Here is a 20,514-nt window from a genome sequence, read left to right on the forward strand (position 1 = left end):
CGAGAATTGCTCAAAGTTGCAAGGCTAGTTGTGGAGACATAATTTAAACCAGTGTCTGTTGGATTGCAGAATCTGTGTTGCTTTCATGACACTAAGCTGCGTACTTAGCCAGCTGTATTTCCCTACACATGCAATAGGTTTCCCTTCTAATCAATATTATTACATATTTCCTTAAGCTAAGCCTGGTAAATATTGATCCACTTGTAGCTTCAAAATGTTCACCTCCCATTGGCAGAGGCCAGCCTCGCTACAGAGGGGAAGATGACCCAAAATAAATCCACATAAATCAAATACTGCGTGTTCTCGCTTACAAGCAAGAGCTAGGCTATGGGTACACAGGGCCATATAGAGTGTTATACTGGACCCTGGAGATTCAGAAGCAGAGATGGTGGCAGAGGAAGAGAAGGATGGAAAATTAACTATTGGGTATAATGTCCACTACTCAGGTAACAGGTACACTAAAAGCCCAGACTTCACCACTATATAATATATCCATGAAACCAAAACCACTTGTACCCCTAAAGCTATTGAAATTAAACAAACAAGCAATTTTAAAAATAAAATAAATCCACAAGCTCTGTGTTTGTGGCCAATTTTGTGTTTGGTCCAGCTTTTCCTAATGTTCAAGTCTAAATTATTCCCATGAGCGTCCTAACCCATGACTATCAAGATGATGTGGAAGGACGAAGAATTATAATGTTAGGAAAAATGCATATATATATATATATATATATATATATATATATATATATAGTCCAAACTCACTGAAACAACCAAAAGATGGTATGGAAACAACTGAAAACTAGATTCAAAGGCCTATCCGAACATCCCTATTCCCCACCACGTAAGATAGAAAATAGCAATCTCCCCAGCATTTCAGGAGATCAAGGAAGGCTGATCACTTGAGCCCAGAAGCTTGAGACCAGCCTAGGCAACATGTCAAAACTACATCTCTACAAAAAACATTGTTTTAAATTAGCCAGGCACGATGGTGCTCACCTGTAGTCCCAGCTACTCGGGAGGCTGAGGTGGGAGGATTGCTTGAGCCCCAGGAGGTCGAGGCTGCAGTGAACCTTGATCACACTACTACACTCCAGCCTGAGTTACAGAGTGAGACCCTGTCTTAGAAAAGAAAGTCGCAATTTCAGTTCCCTTCACAGAAGACAAAGCACGAACTTTGATGTCTGAAACAGGATTTAAAGCTATGGAACTGAGAAATCTATTTTTTCATCTGCAAAAGGAGCTGTTAAGAGGATTCCAAATAATATATGACCCACCCAGCCCACTGTAAGATTTGTTGAAACTGTGAAATAAATGACAGTTATTATTGTCACTGTTACTATTATAAATATTAACAGTAGTATTGTTTTAGCACATGCACACAGGTAACAATAGCTTGACCTAGAAGGTTCTTAACAAATTGTAGCTCTTGGAAACCTGCTCCTATGTGGTCCCTTTCCCCTCAGCATGGGACCTGTTACAGGCAACTTATACAATCTCCCACTCCTCTTCTCCTCCTCAAGGGGCTACAAATCTTTTGATGAATGATGAGGGTGAGTGTCGGTAATGAGGCAGAGTGGTAGGAAATGCTCCACATTAAATATGCAAATCCCAGCTGCCATTCCCAACACCCCAGAATCCACATGCCCAGATTTGGAGGAAATGAAAAACAAGAGAGCAGGTAATAAGTTAACAAGCCACTTCAGAAATGACTGCATTCGTTCTGTTGAGCAGCTACTTAAGTTCCAATAGTTCCCACTCATTTGCTAGGGTGTAATTCTAATCAGAATGAAAGTCTTAATCACAGCACCATTACAGAATCTTCTAACCTGAACCTACTAAGGCTCTTATTGAGTAAATATCTTGCATTTTCCAGCCTCTGCAAAGGAAACTGAGTCATCAGTTCACAGCTCTATCTATCCCAGGAGTAGTCTTGATGCTGCCAGGTCACAAAGCCATACTCTTCCCTCCTCTATGTATTTGTTTCATCTGACCATGACTTGGCCTTCTGCCACCCCACACCCTGTGAATAAAGGTCATAAATGCCCTTGCTCCTGCTCTGAATCAGGTCATTCAAGCTCTATGACCTGATTCTATTTAACTTTTCTCTGTCTCATTTTCCTTATATGTAAGGCAGCTGATCAAGACATAGTGCTCCACTGAGCACCAATTGCCCTGATATAAGGCACTACCTCTTAGGATATTAATGTGAGGGTAGCAGGGAGAGGGATATGGGTGGGAGATAGTAAAAGCCAATGGATCAGGCCAGAAACCTCACTGGGTTTGAGTTACTTTGAGGTTTGTTTGCCTGTTTGTTTTAAGAGATGGAGTCCCATCATGTTGCGTGTTGGAAATAGATGCTTGGTGCTGCAAAGAAAATTAGCACTGAGACAAAGGATCTTTTAGCAACGCAATTTTTACTTCCTAGGCTGCAGGAAGGGTACCCGTGCTAGCCATTGTGCCACGAGAGTACAATGAACAAAGGAAAACACACATCTGTATCCCTTACACATTTGGGGTTGTCCTTACTGCTGTGTCTGATCCCCATTGGCTGGAGCCAGACCTCACCATTTAAACTAAAACCCAATTGGTTAATAACTTAAAACTTTTCTAAACAGGTAAAAGCAATGGAGAGCTGGGACACACCTGTGAGCATGTCCAGCACAGATATCTTGATTAAAGTACAAGGACATGGAATGTACTACATGCCTGTAAGCATGGTATGTCTAACACTACATAGGATAGGGCTTAACAAAGTTATTAGCACACTTATTCTTTAACAAGAAAGGAAACTTTAAAAAGGAACTTTTCTGCTTCTCACATTGCCCAGGCTGGAGTGCAGGGGCTAGCCACAGGCAAGATCTCACTGCTGATCAGCAAGGGAGTTTTGACCTGCTCCATTACTGACCTGGGCCAGTTCACCCCTCCTTAGGTGACCTGGCAATCTCCATAACTTGGGAGTCAACATACTGACACTGAACTTAGTATAGACACCCATGGGCATAGCGCACTACAGCCCAGAACTTTTGGGCTCAAGCAATCCTCTCACCTCAATCTCCTGAGCAGCTGGACCACAGGTATGGGCCATTGCATCTGACTAATTTGGGGAATAATTGAGAGTAATGAAGAGAAAAGGAGAAAAACAGGTCACTGGTCTGCAATGTCTTGCAAGTTAATTAAAAAGAAAAGTAAGTGTTATGTTTCTTCATTATAAATGGCTCTCACCTTTGGACCAACTCCCAGAAGTCCACCTTCGTCCCTCACAAGGTCAACACCACTGTTTGAAGTCGGTTTCATAGTCCCCAAATTTAAATAATTATATGTTCTTCAAGTCTGCCCCATCTCTATTGTTTTGGTTACTCAGGTTGGATATTCTAGATCTATTTTTGATTCCTTCCTCAACTACCAAACCCTTCAATACGTCTACTATTCCATAACTCTTTACCACTCCAATGGATGGTCAGTATAAAGTTCCCCTCTCAACTGACTCATTGAAAAAGTATTTGGTTTGTTCATCCTGCCTTCAGTATTTCCATTTCAGTGCATCAAGTCTACCCTGTAATTTTTTTTTTTTTTTGAGATGGAGTCTTACTCTGTTGCAGATGCTGCAGTGCAGTGGCATGATCTCAGTTCGCTGCAACCTCCACCTCCCGAGTTTAAGCAATTCTCCTGCCTCAGCCTCCCGAGCAGCTGGGACTACAGGTGCATGCCACCATGACCGTCTAATTTTTGTATTTTTAGTAGAGATGGGGTTTCACTATGTTGGCCAGACTGGTCTCGAACTCCTGATCTCGTGATCCACCTGCCATCGGCCTGCCAAAGTGTTGGGATTACAGGCGTGAGCCACCATGCCCAGCCAGTGATTTTAACCTTTAAAAATAAAGCTCTTGGCCATACGCAGTGGCTCACACCTGTAATCCCAGCACTTTGGGAGGCCGAGGCTGGCGAATCACCTGAGGTCAGGAGTTCAAAACCAGCCTGGCCAACATGGTGAAACCCTGTCTCTACTAAAAATACAAAAAATTAGCTGGGCATGGTGGTGAGCAACTGTAATCCCAGCTACTCAGGAGGCTGAGGCAGGAAAATCACTTGAACCCAGGAGGCAGAGGTTGCAGTGAGCCGAGACCGTGCCATTATACTCCAGTGACAGAGCAAACTCCATCTCAAAAAAAAAAAATTAAAATTAAATAAAATTAAATAAAGCTCTTGTTCCAAAACACTAAATGTCTCCTTAGTTTCCACTAAATAAAGGCCCAAACATCTGTCTGGTATTCAAATATTTTCATAATCTGACCCCAAACTTCTCCGACAGCTCTTGCTGTCTCCTTCCTTGAATTCTAGAGGCCACCCAAGCTAAACTGATTGCTAGTCTCAGTGCATGCCCCTGCTTCCTCTCCTCAAATATATATTCATGATGTTTTCTGCCTACAAGAAATCCTTAATTCACAAATTTGTTCAGGTCTAAATCATCCCTAAGCATTGACATCCAACTCAAATGGCATCTTTCCTGAAGACTTTTCTGAACCCCCAAATAGAAGAGATCTTTCTTCTCTGAACCCTCTCTCATACCATTTACTACAGCGTGATGGCCTACAGGACTGAATTCTTAACCAGTTCAGTCAGCTCCCTCACAGAGTACAACAAATCAAACTCCAAGGAGCTTGAATCCTGGCATCATCATTGATTAGGTATTTGACCTGGGGTTATTTATTTAATCTCTGCCAGCTTCCACTTGCTTGCTTATAAGATGAGGATAAGAATGATTCCTACTTCACTAGATATGGGGATTTTATGTGTGAGGGTTTCATGAGATAATACATGTCAGGTACTTGGCCTGCTGTCTGACACAGAAGTGCTCACTAAATTTTAGTTACGGCTTATTTATTTGTATCTGTGGGAGATACTCTCCAAAAAGACTTGCTGTCAATCCCCTCCTTGCCTATAAGTGTGTGCCACTTCACCCATTAAATTCATTACCTTTCCTCTTGACTCAGGACTGGCACTGTGACTTTCCTTGACCAATAAAATGCAGCAAAATTGATGCTATTTCTGATCTTCTCTTTCAAGAAGCCCAGAAGAAGCCAAGAGTGGTGGCACATGCCTGTAATCCCAGCACATTGGGAGGCTGAGGCATGCAGATTGCTTGCACACAGGAGTTGGAGACCAGGCTGGGCAATGTAGCAAAACCCCGTCTCTACAAAAAATACAAAAATTAGTCAGGTGTGCTGGCATGCACCTGTAGTCCCAGCTACTCAGGAGACTGAGGTGAGAGGATTGCTTGAGCCCAGGTGTTCAAGGCTGCAGTGAGCCGAGACTGCACCACTGCACCCTAGCCTGCATGACAGAGCAAGACCCTGTCTCTAAATAAATAAATAAAAAGCCCCAAAACCTTCACTTTCTCCCTGGTGAAGCCAGTCACCTTCCTGTAGAGAAGCTTGGACTAGACGACTGAATGATGAGACACTACAAAGAAAAAGACCACAGGGAAAAGTACTCAGGCACTAGATATGTGAATGAACCCAAGTAGGATCTTCCAGCCAAGCTGAATGCATCTGCCTGAAAGGCTATTAAGCAAGACAAGCAGAAGAACCTCCGAGCTGAGCCCCAGCAAGCCTACAGACAACCCACAGATGTATGGGAAATCATAAACTATTATACAGATAATTAAGCAATATTCATTCATTTTCTTTCCTATTAAATGATGCGCTCCTTAAGGGCAAGGACTATATCAATTTATACCTGTATTGCTAATTCCTTGACAGAGATTTCAATAAAATCATATATCAATATGCCAGTGGAGTGAGTCTGTGAGTAGCTAAGGCAGAGCATTTGAGCACAAAGCTACTGAATGAATTCTTTCTGTCTCTTTATGAAGATACTGTACATGCAAAATCAAAGCCCAGTGTAGGAATACATTAATACAGTCTGACAATATAAGCAAGGGGATCCACCTTTAAAAACTCTAAGCGCAACATCTTGGGCTAACAGGTCATTTCCAAAACAACCTAGCTGCCTGCAACCTTCTAAAACAGAAGCAACCTGGGTAGCCTGAAGAGGGAAAGTACAGAATTTGGATTTGCACCAAGTTGAAATTGCAGAGGGAAACAGATAGAAGATAAAATGCTCTGTGAAGTTTACATTTTTCTATCCATTTATTCAGTGATTGCTGCTCACCATCTGTCTTGGCTCTGTAAGTTGGATCTTTAAGCATTGAAAGAGCCTCATTCTGTCACTATTGCAGGATGACATTGAATGTACCACTTCTAAAGATTTTTCCTTGTCTAACAGAGCCCAGTTCTGTCCCATTAAGCCTGCTGCCCCATCCCCACATCACAAGACTAAAATGAAGCCATCTCTGACAGCTTTTTCTCATTCTCAAGCTTTGTCCCGGACCAACCCCCTCTTGTTTTTTTGTTTTGTTTTGTTTTGATTTGTTTTGGAACCTCTTTTCCATTTAGAATTTTCCATGTGTCCTCACACTCTTACCGTGCACCAATGGTTCTGTCCCCAAGCTCTCTTCACCAACCAAAATGCCTAATTTTCCCATTAATTTCCTACTTCTGGTACTATAAACAAAGTAAATCCCTCACTCACTACAGCCAGGCCACAACAAGGGCCACAACTCGGTGTAGGCCCTTGTAATCTCTGCGATCCCTGGATGTTCACATGATGCTCACTTCCTGCCTGTTGTTCAATATTTTACCTGGATCCTATGGAAGGAACGGAAAAAGGATCAGCAACATGACCCTCTTAATTTGAGTAGATGCTAATAAAACTCAATAACAGGCTGGGCATGGTGGCTCATGCTTGTAGTCCCAGCACTTTGGGAGGCTGAGGTGGGTGGATCAGCTGAGGTCAGGAGTTTGAATCAGCCTGGCCAACATGGCGAAACCTCATCTCTACTAAAAATACAAAAAAATTGTCCAGGCGTGGTGGCTCACACCTGTAATCCCAGCACTTTGGGAGGTGAGGCAGGTGGCTCACAACATCAGGAGTTCAAGACCAGCCTGACCAACGTGGTGAAACCCTTTCTCTACTAAAAATACAAAAATTATCTGGTCATGGTGGCGGATGCCTATAGTCCCAGCTACTCAGGGAGGCTGAGGCAGAAGAATCACTTGAACCCGGGAGGCAGAAATTGCAGTGAGCTGACATTACACCATTGCACTCTAGCCTGGGTAACAAAGCGAGATGCCATCTCAAAAAAAAAAAAAAAAAAAAAATACAAGAAATTAGCTGGGCATGGTGGCAGGCGCCTGCAACTCCGGCTACTTGGGAGGCTGAGGGAGGAGAATCACTTGAGCCCAGGAGGCGGAGGTTGCAGTGAACCAAGATCATGCCACTTACTCCAGCCTGGGCAACAGAGCAACTCTATGTCTCAAAAAAGAGAGAAAAGAAAAGAAACAAAAACAGTAACAGAAGTTTTCTTCAGCTTTTGCTCTTTGTTTTGCATCATGTGAGAAGTCATGCCCTCCCCAATAATTTTTGCTCCATTCTAAGACCTTTATATTCTCATTACCACTCCTTGCAGTAATTCCCTAACTCCATCAGATTCTTATTTCTGATTTTAGTTATGCCGCATGTTCATTTGCTGAGCCCTAAATATCTTTCTTATATCATCAAATATTTCTCAAGTTGGCCGAGTGTGATGGCTTACACCTGTAATGCCAGCACTTTGGGAGGCCAAGGTGGGCAGATCACTTAAGGACAGGAGTTCAAGACCAGCCTGACTAACATGATGAAACCCTGTCTCTACTAAAAATACAAAAATTAGCCTGGAGTGGTGGCACGTATCTGTAATCCAAACTACTCGGGAGGCTGAGGCAAGAGAATTGCTTGAACATGGGAGATGGAGGCTGTAGTGAGCTGAGATCACGCCACTGCACTCTAGCCTGGGTGACAGAGCGAGACTCCATCTCAATATTATATATAAATATATAATTTATATAAATTGGAAATATGAGAAATATATATATATATTTCTCAAGTCCTTCACATATGAATGTAACAAAACCCAATCACTGTTATCTAAGACATAATGATCTAGTGAGGGGGACAGAATAATGAACAGGTAAACACTGTTAAGTGCTCTTAGAATGTACTTCATTCTGGGATGAACTGAGAGGTCGGAAAAAGCTTTCCAGAAAAGCAAGAAGCAGGGAATACCTAGATACTTGCTACTCAAAGTGTGGTCCATAAAAATAGATAAATCTACAATTATGCTTGGAAATTTCAGTATATATCCCTGTCTCTCTCTCTCTCTCTCTCTCTCTCTCTCTCTCTCTCTCTCTCTCTCTCTCTCTCTCTCTCTCTCTCTCTCAAAAATGGATAGAACACTGAGCACAGTGGCTCACAATTTTAATCACAGCACATTGGAAGGCTAAGATGGGAAGATCAGTTGAACCCTGGAGTTCTTAACCAGCCTGGCAAAAAAATGAGACCCCATCTCTTCAAAAAATGTAAAAAGTAGCAGGACATGGTGACACACACTTGTGGTCCCAGCTACTCAGGAGGCTGAGGCAAGAGGATCACTTAAGCCCAGGAGGTTGAGGCTGCAGTGAGCCATGTTCCCACCACTTGACTCCAGTGCTTGGGTCACAAAGTTAGACCCTGTCTCAGGAAAAAAAAAAAACTGATATAACAAGAGGACAGTAAATCAGCAAGGACATAGTAGACTTGAACAGCTATGAACCAACTTGACCTAGCTGACATTTACAAAACACTCAACTAAACTACAGCAGGATAAACATTCTTCTCAAATGCACAAAAAAAACAGTTACATACTAAAAAATCCTACTCTGGAACATAAATTGAGTCTCAATTATTTCAAAAGAATTCAAGTGATACAAAGTATATTCTCTGCCTACAAATAAATTAAATTAGAAATCAATAACTGAAAGAGCTCTGGAAAATCCCAAAATATTTGGAAACTAAATAGCACACATCTAAGTAACCCATAGGTCAGAAACAAAATCAAAAGGGAAATTAGAAAGTTTTCCAAGCAGCATGAAAATGACAACACAATGTATCAGAATTTATAATGTGCCATAAAGCAATACTAACAGAACTTAGTGCCTCTATTAGAAAAGCAGCAAGGTCTCAAATCAATAACTTCAGCTTCCACCTTAGAAACTAAGAAGAAAGACTAAAGCCAAATTAAGTAGAAAAAAAGGAATAATAAAAATCAAAGTGGAAATCAATGAAATAGAAAACAAGAGTCAATAAAGAAAAACCATGACCTGCTCTGTCGCCTGCAACGGCTGCCCGGGCCCGAGTGGTTCACTGCTCCGTGAAGACAGATTCCAGACGCCAGGAACTCTCGACTCCAATCCCAGACGCCATATGCAGCAAAGGCTCTGTGGTTCTGGCCTACAGCGGCGGCCTGGACACCTGCTGCATCCTCGTGTGGCTGAAGGAACAAGGCTATGACGTCATTGCCTACCTGACCAACATTGGCCAGAAGGAAGACTTCGAGGAAGCCAGGAAGAAGGCACTGAAGCTTGGGGCCAAAAGGGTGTTCATTGAGGATGTCAGCAGGGAATTTGTGGAGGAGTTCATCTGGCCGGCCATCCAGTCCAGTGCACTGTAAGAGGACCACTACCTCCTGGGCACCTCTTTCGCCAGGCCCTGCATTGCCCGCAAACAAGTGGAAATCGCTCAGCGAGAGGGGGCCAAGTATGTGTCCCACGGTGCCACGGGAAAGGGGAACGATCAGGTCCGGTTTGAGCTCACCTGCTACTCACTGGCCCCCCAGATAAAGGTCACTGCTCTCTGGAGGATGCCTGAGTTCTACAACCGGTTCAAGGACCACAACGACCTGATGGAATACGCAAAGCAACATGGGATTCCCATCCCGATCACGCCCAAGAATCCGTGGAGCATGGACGAGAACCTCATGCACATCAGCTACGAGACCGGAATCCTGGAGAACCCCAAGAGCCAAGCGCCTCCAGGTCTCTACACAAAGACCCAGGACCCGGCCAAAGCCCCCAACACCCCTGACATTCTCAAGATCGAGTTCAAAAAAGGGGTCCCCATGAAGGTGACCAACGTCAAGGATGGCACCACCCACCAGACCTCCTTGGAGCTCTTCATGTACCTGAACGAAGTCACGGGCAAGCACGGAGTGGGCCGAATTGACATCATGGAGAACCGCTTCATCGGAATGAAGTCCCGAGGTATCTACGAGACCCCAGCAGGCACCATCCTTTACCACGCTCATTTAGACATCGAGGCTTTCACCATGGACCGGGAAGTGTGCAAAATCAAACAAGGCCTGGGCTTGAAATTTGCTGAGCTGGTCTATACCGGTTTCTGGCACAGCCCTGAGTGTGAATTTGTCCGCCACTGCATCGCCAAGTCCCAGGAGCGAGTGGAAGGGAAAGTGCAGGTGTCCGTCTTGAAGGGCCAGGTGTACATCCTCGGCCCGGAGTCCCCACTGTCTCTCTACAACGAGGAGCTGATGAGCATGAACGTTCAGGGTGACTATGAGCCAACTGATGCCACTGGCTTCATCAACATCAATTCCCTCAGGCTGAAGGAATATCATAGTCTCCAGAGCAAGGTCAAATAGACCCCTGTATAATGAGGAGCCGGTGCCTCCTCAATTTGCAGATCCCCCAAGTACAGGTGCTCACTGTTGTGATAATTTGTAATTGTGACTTGTTCTCCCCAGCTGGCAGCCTAGTGGGGCTGCCAGGCTCTGGCTTTGGTCCCTTGTCCCCCTGAAGCCTGCAAACCTTGTCGTTGAAGGGAAGGGTGGGGGCAGCTGCAGTGGGAAGCTATAAAATGACAATTAAAAGAAAAAAAAAAAGAAAAACAATGAAACCAAAAGCCAGTCTTTTGAGGAGATTAATAAAATTAACAAATTTCTAGCCAGAATCACTAACAGAGACAAACAAATCACTAACATCATGAATAAAAGAGTTGCATAATTTAAATTTCTTCAGATGTTAAAGATAAAAAGCAAATATAATAAACAACTTTATGGCAACAAATTCAAATACTTAGATAAAATGAAAAAAAAAATCCTTATAGGACACAAATTACCAAAGCTCATTAAAGAAAAAATAAACTGAAAACATGTATCTGTAAAAGCAATTAAAGTTTTAATTTAAAACATCCCCACAAAGAAAACTCCAAGTCCAGATGGCTTCACGGGTACATTCCGACAAATATTTAAAGAAGAAATAATGCTAATCCAATATAAACTCCTCCAAAAATTAAAGAGAGGGGGATACTTTCCAACTTATTCTATGAAGCTAACGGTACTCTAACACTAAAATCCAGAAAAAAAGCATTACAAGGAAATACGTAGATCAATATTCCTCTTGAACTTAGATACAAAAATTCTAAACAAAATTTTAGCCTGTCAAATGCTAAATTACATATTTAATAAATATATAAACAAATAAAACAAAAAATTAAATAAATAAATATATATTTATTAAATAAAGAAAATATATATTTAATAAATATGTATTTGGTAAATCATATATTTAGCATGTCAAATGCTGAATTATATATACATTAAAAGAATAGTATACCAGGACCAAGTCAGGTTTATTCACCACCACACCGTCTAATTTTTCGTGGGGTGTTTTTTATAGACACAGGGTTTTACTATGCTGTCCAGGCTGGTCTCAAACTCCTGATCTCAAGTGATCCGCCTGCCTTGGCCTCCTACAGTGATGGGATTATAGGCACTGTGAGGAGAGGACCATGTATTAGGTTGAAACAAGGTTAAGAAATAAAAAAAAAAAAAAAGTGCTACCGAGTGGTTTAAAACCTTTGAGCTACCTTGGGATTGTCAACAAAAAGACAGGAGGAAGACAAAATGAAGCTTTGTTAGAATGTGATGGAGAAAATTCAATTCTCTAAAATTTCCAGAAGCATATCTAGAAGGGGGAGGGGCTTTTAAAGTTGTCTTCAAAGACTTTGTCTCACACTTAGCTTTTTTTTTTTTTTTTTGAGACAGGATCTCGCTCTGTGGTTCCAGGCTGGACTGCAGTCACATGAACTGCAGGCTCAACCTCCTGGGCTCAAGCCATCCTCTCACCTCAGCCTTCCGAGTAGCTGGGACTATGGCCGGGCTCATTTTCTTTTTTTCTTTTTCTAGAGACAGGGCCTCACTAAGTTGTCCAGGCTGGTCTCAAACTCCTGATCTGAGCAATACTCCTGCCTCAGCCTCCCAAATCTCAGGATTACAGTCACAAGCCACTGTGCCCAGTCATGCTTACCATTTCTAAAAAAAAAACTAAACCTCTTCCTCAGAGGGAGTCAGAGGTGATTCCAGCAGGCAGATGGGAGCTGAGCATCACAGATAAATAAGCCCTGACTGTTCCTTTAAGGTTTTTTTAGAAGGGGGATGAGACAGACTTCCTTCCATACACTCTCTGTAACCAAGGCAAAAAGACCCAGTATCCTCATTTCTAGGGTTCTCTGCTTCTAGTCCCAAGTCTCACAGATCAAGGAGAAGCCAAACTGTGTGTCTGCTCTCTCCATCTGATTGTGACATAGCCCAACTGTCTTAATCCCTGGACATACACAAACACACACACACACACACACACACACACACACACAAACATAGCACATCTTCCAGTGCCCACCTGCTACTCCACTCTGGAGAAGCAATGACGGTCATTTTGGAATTTGGCTCAGAAGTTGACATAGACATACATTTAGGCCACCATCACTGCCGCAAAGATTTCCCAGAAGGAGAAATACAACAGGATAACATTTTGAAATCTCTCCATGGAATTTCTGTGGCATGCTTTTCCAGTTTCTCTTCCATGAAGACAAGTGAATGACTGATCTTATTGTTCATTGCCTTGGGAGAAAAAAAAGCAACACAAAGTAGAAATCAGACATGTTGCAAATGCTCCTGACATTTTAATCTAAATTTTAAGCTGCAAAAAGATGATTCAGAAGTATGGACACATTAGGGCATCTTGGCCTGTAATCGTAGCACTTTGGGAGGTCAAGGCAGGTGAATCACCTGAGGTTGGGAGTTTGAGACCAGCCTGACCAACATGGAAAAACCCTGTCTCTATTAAAAATACAAAAATTTAGCTGGGCGTGGAGGCACATGCCTGTAATCCCAGCTACTTGGGAGGCTGAGGCAGGAGAATTGCTTGAACCCAGGAGGCGGAGATTGCAGTGAGCCGAGATTTCGCCATTGCACTCCAGCCTGGGCAACAAGAGTGAAACTCCATCTCAAAAAAAAAAAAGAAAGAAAGAAAAAAGAAGTTCCTCTAGGCTGGGTGAAAGAGGAGAAAAGGAGGAAAAGAGATTGCTGAGGCTAGAGTTGGGGGAGGAGGAGAAAGAGGAGGGTTGTGTTCTGGCAGCAATACCCAAAAGGCTGCAGAACTTGGGAGAGGCCAGGTCGGAGACACATATATGCAAACAGATACAGGGGCAGGGTTGGCTGGGCCACATGTGCTGAGCATGCTGGACCACCTAATGGGCCAGAAAACATGCACATCTCAAAGATCCCCTGTAAAAAGGGATGACCAAGGACCAAACGTCCCTCATCAAATCCCAAAAGCATAACATGCAATATGACTCTCAGAAGTGGGGGTTACAATTATCAACCAACCTCTCAAGATGTGAGTTCAAAATTAAAGAAAGTAACAGTGTTCTAACAATAAAGGCATACCATCCTCAAATCTGCCCTCAGAACGAAGGGTTCCCCCTAGTGTGACAGGCAGAAAGCTGCCCGTGTTCTCTCCCAACTTTATGTGGCCCAAAGTTCTCATCTGTGGATAAGGGAATACAGAGAGTTCCAAGATAAAATCCAAAATTCTCCAACTCTCCCCATTCTCCCAGAATATCCCCTAAATTGCACATTGGAATGCCTCCCGTAACTTATAATCAAGAAATAGTACAGCTGATTGCCTGGGAATTTGCATTTAGAACAAAATACCAAAGAAATAAAATGCAGATCAACTCATAGACAGCTAGATCTTCACATCTGTAAAAAGTAGACAGAGTCATCATCTCCTGGGGCCAAAGAAAATATCATCTAGTGGATTCCTGAATGAAGATGAGGCTCGTACTGGGCTCTGAGTTTCTTAATCCAAACAAGACTTTGACTGACAGCATTCTGAAGTTTTCCTGATGGAGAAATCAGGCACGAGGGCATAGTACAGGCAAGTCACAGTGAGTGTGGAGCAGGTGCCAAGGGCCACTGAATTCTGACTTATTTGGGATCAGTGGGAGGAAGGGAGCAAATGAATAAAATCCAAACATCACTGGCTTAGCCGGAGCCTTCCTGGCTGGCTGCGCCTTTTTAAGGGTGCCTGCCTGAAAAAAGGCTCTGTGTCTAGTGCCCAGCACCGTGCCTGGCACAAAACAGGATATCAGTAAATATTTGTGGAATCCAAGTCCTTTCATATTTGTGAATAGCAAGTCCTTTGGTCTGTACGTCCCCAGAGCTCCCTCACATAAGTTTGTACGTTTCATGCTGGGAGATGGGCACCATCAACCCCATTATATTGATGAGGAAACAGTGGCTCAAAGAATGGACTGACCAAGTCAAGTCAGGAGCCAGGGTCGCGGCCCTAACCACACCACAGCTTCAGGACACTTAGCTCCCAGCCACGCCCACCTCCTCCGCTGCTTACACGAAGCCCCACCTCGCGCCCCGGTCCCGCCAGGCTGGGGACAAGGCACAACAGCGTCCTCTCGGCCTCTCCCAGGCCCCAATTCGACACAATCATTCCCCGTCCCCAACCCCTGGACGAGGAGGGGGCGCAGCCCCTGCACCCCGTCACGCCGCCGCCCCCAGCCTGACCTTTTTGTCCCAGATTTGCAGGGGCTTGCTGCCAATGCTGTAGAGGATGGAGAGGAAGCCGCTCTGGAACGTGTTTTTGAACATCTCGGCGGCGGCCTTCTCAGCCGCCCGGGAGCCGACCTAGGCCCCGGAGTAGTTACAGGCACCGAGCGGCGAAGGCACAGCGGCGGGCCTGCCCTGGGTGGTTGAGATCCTGGCCTCCGGATCTGCAGCCACTGACGGCCGGACTCGGACGCGGGAACGCTGTCCACGATCTTCAGCTCCAACGCTGCGAGCTCAGAACAGAACCCACAGCAACGACCTGCCGCGCCGATCTCCCCGCCTTCAATGAAGGCGGAGGGCCGCCCGCGGCTTCGGCTTACGTGAATCCCTCCGCCCTTCTGAGCCTGCCCTCCGGGAGCGCGGGGCCCAATCTTGTTGCAAGAACCACGGACTTCCGTTTCGTTCCGCTCGTAAGCCCCGCCTGGTCCCGCCTCCTTCTGAAAAAGATCTCAGTAGTCAAGGAACGATTTTTCTTGCCATCGTCGCAGAGATGCCTTTGAAAAAGCGGAAGGGCACGGAGGTTTGAGTCTTGTTGTTGGCCCCTGCGTGGTATCATGGGAACGTGGCGGGGCGGTGAGTGACGTGAAGGGGCGTGACGGCCAGGCCGGGAGGGGTTGCCCGCGCGGGAGAAAAGGGACTCGGCAGGTAAAGTGGCTTTGAGGAAGAGCTTTTTGCAGTTCCGCGGATGCCTAGCAAACGCTTGTCGGCCCAGTACAGGATACGGTTAAAGGGAGCTAACTGTGGTGAGCGCCTGTAATTCTGTAAAGGATGTAATGTAATACATCCCTGCCTGTAATTATTCACATTGTGGCATGCAGTCAAAGCGACACTCTGAGGAAAATGTATCGCCTTGAACACATTGATTAGAAAATAAGAAAGCCCGAACATTAGGTCGGGTGCGGTGGCTCACGCCCGAAATCCCAGCACTTTGGGGCAGGCGGATAGCTTGAGTCCAGGAGTTCAGGACCAGCCTGGGCAACAAAGTGAGACCCTCCCTCTAAAAAAAAAATACAAAAACTAGCCGGACGTGGTGGCGCGCGCCTGTAATCCCGACTACTTGAGGGGCTGAGGTGGGAGGATCCCTTGAGCCCGGGAGGCGGAGGCTGGAGTGAGCTGAGACCGCGCCACTGCACTCCAGTCTGGGCGACAGAGCAAGACCCGGTCTCAAATAAATAAATAAATCCCGAACATTAAGATAAAGGCAGAAATTCATAAACAAAATTAAGAGAGTTGAGTTCAACCAACAGCTTATTTTTATTTTATTCTTTATTTATTTTTGTGACAGGATCTCCCTCTGTCACCTCGGCTCGAGTGCAGTGGTGCGATCATGGTGACTCACTTTAGCCTCGACCTCCCCCGCTCAGCTGATTTTCCCATCCCAGCCTCCAGAGTAGCTGACTACAGTGTGGGCCACCATACCTGACTAATTTTTTGTTTTCGTAGAGATAGGGTTGGACTATGTTGCCTAGGCTAGTCTCAAACTCCTGGGCTGAAACAAGCCTCCCGCCCTGGCCTCCCAAAGTGCCTTGTCTGGCCAATAGTTGATTTTTTTTTTAATTACAGGCGTAGTGCCTCGTGCCTGTAATTCCAGCACTTTGGGAAGCCGAGGCAGGCAGATTGCTTGAGCTCAGGAGTTCAAGACCAGCCAGGGCAACATGGTGAAACCCTGTCTGTACAAAAACACACACAAAAATTAGCGGGCATGGTAGTGTGTGCCTATAGTCCTAGCTACTCAGAAGGCTGAGATGGGAGGATCTCTTGAACCCAGGAGGTGGAGCTGAGACCACCACATTGTACTCCCGCCTGGGCAACACAGTCTCTAGAGAATAAAATTAAAAATCAATTGATACCTAGAACATTTTAGAAAACACATAAAGTGAGCTATGGTATTTCAAGTGTAAAGGGAAATCCCAAATGTTGACATCCATCAGTTGCTGAGCATCTATCTAAATATTATATTTTGTGCCTAGGCCTGTGCCGGGTGGCATGGCTGATAGATAAGGAGTCTGTGGCTAATGTCATCATTATTAGCAGTTTTTATTCACTATAGCAGTAAGTTGAACATTAACTATGTGTCAAGCACCATATATAACACCTTAGCATGTATTAACTTATTCAGTTCTCACGTCAGCCCCCTAAATAATCCAGCCAGAATTTTCAGACAGAGTGGCAAAACATATAAATCTTATTATGGTAGAAAGTCAAAAACTTTTTTTGTTTTGAGACGGAGTCTCACTCTGTCACCAGCTGGAGTACAGTGGTGTGATCTTGACTCACTGCAACCTCCACCTCCTGTGTTCAATCACTTCTCCTGCCTCAGCCTCTTGAGTAGCTGGGACTACAGGCACACACCACCATGCCCATCTAATTTTTGTATTTTTAGTAGAGATGGGGTTTCACCATGTTGGCCAGGATGGTCTCCATCTCTTGACTCATGATCTGCCCACTTCGGCCTCCCAAAGTGCTGGGATTACAGGGGTGAGCCACTGTGCCCACCCAAGTCAAAACCTTTTTATATGAAGCTCATTTTTGGATGATTTCTGGAGATGCTATAGACTGGTGAACAGTATATTCCTTGATTGTTATTAAATTGTCCAAAATAGCTTAGGAAATGACTTCAGTTAAGAAGAGCAGACACATTAAAGAAAGAATTGACTATAGAAGACTTATTATCATGATTATTCAGCTTGTAGGGCTGGTGGGCCCCACAGGGTGATGGGGTGTCCCTTATGCTGTGCTGAGGTACAGGATCCCAGAAGTAAAGAGATAGGACACTGAAGAACTGGTGAAGAGCATCTGGACTCGGGGGGCCACGCCACCTGTGAGCGGAGATCAGCGAGAGCCCCCAATGCTCAGAAGCATCTGTATTTATTATGTACAAGCAGGGGGCAGGGTCCTGAGTGAAGTCATCATCTATAGGCTGATGGACATACATAATCACGTAAGTCACAAGTGAGGGGGCCACCCCATTATGTCACTTGGGCAGAGAGGTGGGCCGTGCGTAGTAGGGGGCCGTGCTATGTGCAGTAGTAGAGGGTCGTATACAGAAAAGGGGCCCACCCCCATTAGGCCACTGGCAAGGAGGTGGGCTGTGTGCAACAGGTGTCTTGGGCAACCCTTCTTATCTGGGGGCTGGAGACTTCAAAGGATTTCTAATAGAAGGATACTATAAGCCAATGCAGTGGGAGCTGACAGACTTGTGCTCTTCTCTTAAGATATTTATGGGAGGATGATTTGAGCTAGCACAGAAGCAAGAAAAGACTGACAGGGTGTACAGCCTCCGTGACTGGTCACACAGGAGGAGTTCTTCTCCCTCGGTTATTTCCAGGATCTGAGGCCTGAGGCCTACTTTCCACAGGAACTGGATGCAAGGTACTACAACTCCTTTATCAGGAGAAGAGGCTCTTGCTCCAAGCCTGCCATACAGAGTATGCCTTTTCAGGCAGGGACACCCCTGCTTGGGTCTTTGGTTCTTGTCCTGGTCTGGCTGTTTTCCCATGTACTGCTTCTGTTCTGTGACTACTCTAGGCATTCCTCCTACTACAAACTACTATATGGTTATATAGAAGGATTCTATAAATCAGCACTAAATGTGTCAGTACAGCTCCGACTACAATACCTATATGATTATATAGAAAGAGTATACAGAACTAAGTATGCTAGATGTAAGTATTAAGTATGATTATATAAGCTAGATGTATGTAAGCAGTAAGTTATACTTCAGACATTAATTCTATAAACTAATATATCATTATATATAAAGGATTATATAAAGGAAATAGCTGAATAATAACACTATAAATTAAGATATTCTTCAGGCACTAATTGTGCCTGGGGTCTGGACAGTTCACCTTCTTCGGTGCCCATAGGGGATGGTACCCACACAGCTACTACACACAACTTTACCCACTTGGAAATCTATATGAGATAAATTATTTTCTAGGAAAAATGTGACCAAGATTGGGTCTAGGAGTAGAAAACCAAATAAACCATAATCAGAGGAAAATAAAGGTAGTCACCGATCCCCTTCAGAAAAGTTCTGAGTCTGATTACTTTATGTGAGTTTACTTTTTTTCTGATTAATGTAACATAATATTAAGTTAATTGAGGAAACTGTACAAAATCACATTACAATCACTCATAATGCCATCATTCAGAAACAATTGAATACTTTTGTGTATTGTCTGTTCATGTCTTCCTGTCTTGCCATCCTCACCCATCCATTAGACTTAATTTATTCCCCTTCCTCATCCATTGTTTAAAAATATATACAGACATCCATAGAAGTTTTGTTTTAAGACAGACAGTCAGGTGCCATGGCAGCACCTGTAAGTCTCAGCTACTTGGGAGGCTGAGGCAGGAGGATCACCTGAGCATGGGAGATCGAGACCAGCCTGGGTAACATAGTAGGACTTGTCTCAGAAAAGTAAGATAAAATAAAAATAAGCCGCACATATTTTACAAAGGGAAAAAAAAGCCGGCTGGGCGCCGTGGTTTACACCTGCAATCCCAGCACTTTGGAAGGTCAAGGTGGCTGGATCATTTGAATTTAGGAGTTCACAACCAGCCTGGGCAACATGGTGAAACCCCACCTCTACTAAAAATACAAAAAAAAAAATTAGCCAGGTGTGGTAGTGGACATCTGTAGTCCCAGCTACTTGGGAGCCTGAGGCAGGAGAATCACTTGAACCCAGGAAATGGAGATTGCAGTGAGCCGAGATCTTTCCACTGCACTTCAGCCTGGTCAAGAGAGTGAGACTCCATTTCAAAAAACAACAACAACAAAAAAGCCAGGCACAGTGCTCACCTTTAGTCCTAGCTACTGGGGAGGCTGAACCGGGAGGATCCCGTGAACCTAAGAGGTGGAGGCTGCAGTGCTCCTATGATGGAGATGGTGAATAGCCACTGCACTCCAGCCTGGCTAATATTAATATATTTAAAGATACAATAGGCCTGGCAAGGTGGCTCACACCTGTAATCCCAGCACTTTGGGAGGCCAAGACAGGCGGATCACAAGGTCAGGAGTTCAAGACCAGCCTGGCCAATATGGTGAAACCCTGTCTCTAATACAAATACAAAAATTAGCTGGGCATGGTAGCAGGCACCTGTAGTTCCAGCTACTCGGGAGGCTGAGGCAGGAGAATCTCTTGAACCTGAGAAGCAGAGGTTGCAGTGAGTGGAGATTGTGCCACTGCACTCCAGCCTGGGGGACAGAGCGAGACTCTGTCTCAAAAAAGTAAAATAAAATAAAAATAAAGATACAATAGACACTGAGCACATTCTTTAGCACTGTGACTTTTAAGATCCATCCATTGTACCAGTGTGCATCTAGTCCATTCCTAGTAACTTCTGCTCAGTTTCCAGGTATGTCCCAATCACATTTCATTTGTCCATGCCTACAGTAATGGACATCATTATACCTGTCCCTTTAAGGACCTATGTAAGAATTTCTTTCTTTTCTTTTTTTTTTTTTTTTTTGAGATGGAGTTTTGGTCTTGTTGCCCAGGCTGGAGTGCAATGGCACCATCTTGGCTCACTGCAACCTCTGCCATCCAGATTCAAGTGATTCTCCTGCCTCTCAGCCTCCCGAGTAGCTGGGATTACAGGCATGTGCCACCACACGCAGCTAATTTTGTATTTTTAGCAGAGACGGGGTTTCACCACATTAGTCAGGC

General features: G+C 44.4%; 1 protein-coding gene across 1 annotated transcript; it reads left to right on the forward strand.

The window, feature by feature from the left end:
• The first annotated feature begins 385 nt into the window (after window positions 1-385).
• On the forward strand, window positions 386-10,639 carry LOC105706887 (argininosuccinate synthase-like). The gene is given in 2 exon segments (XM_064382965.1): window positions 386-446; window positions 9,336-10,639. Coding segments are annotated over 2 exon segments (1,299 nt in total). The 3' UTR covers window positions 10,574-10,639.
• The last annotated feature ends 9,875 nt before the right edge of the window (window positions 10,640-20,514 follow it).

The sequence above is a fragment of the Aotus nancymaae genome, unplaced genomic scaffold (genome assembly GCF_030222135.1).
Source record: "Aotus nancymaae isolate 86718 unplaced genomic scaffold, 86718_ANA_hifiasm-v0.15.2.pri h1tg000030l, whole genome shotgun sequence".
NCBI classification, from domain to species: domain Eukaryota; kingdom Metazoa; phylum Chordata; class Mammalia; order Primates; family Aotidae; genus Aotus; species Aotus nancymaae.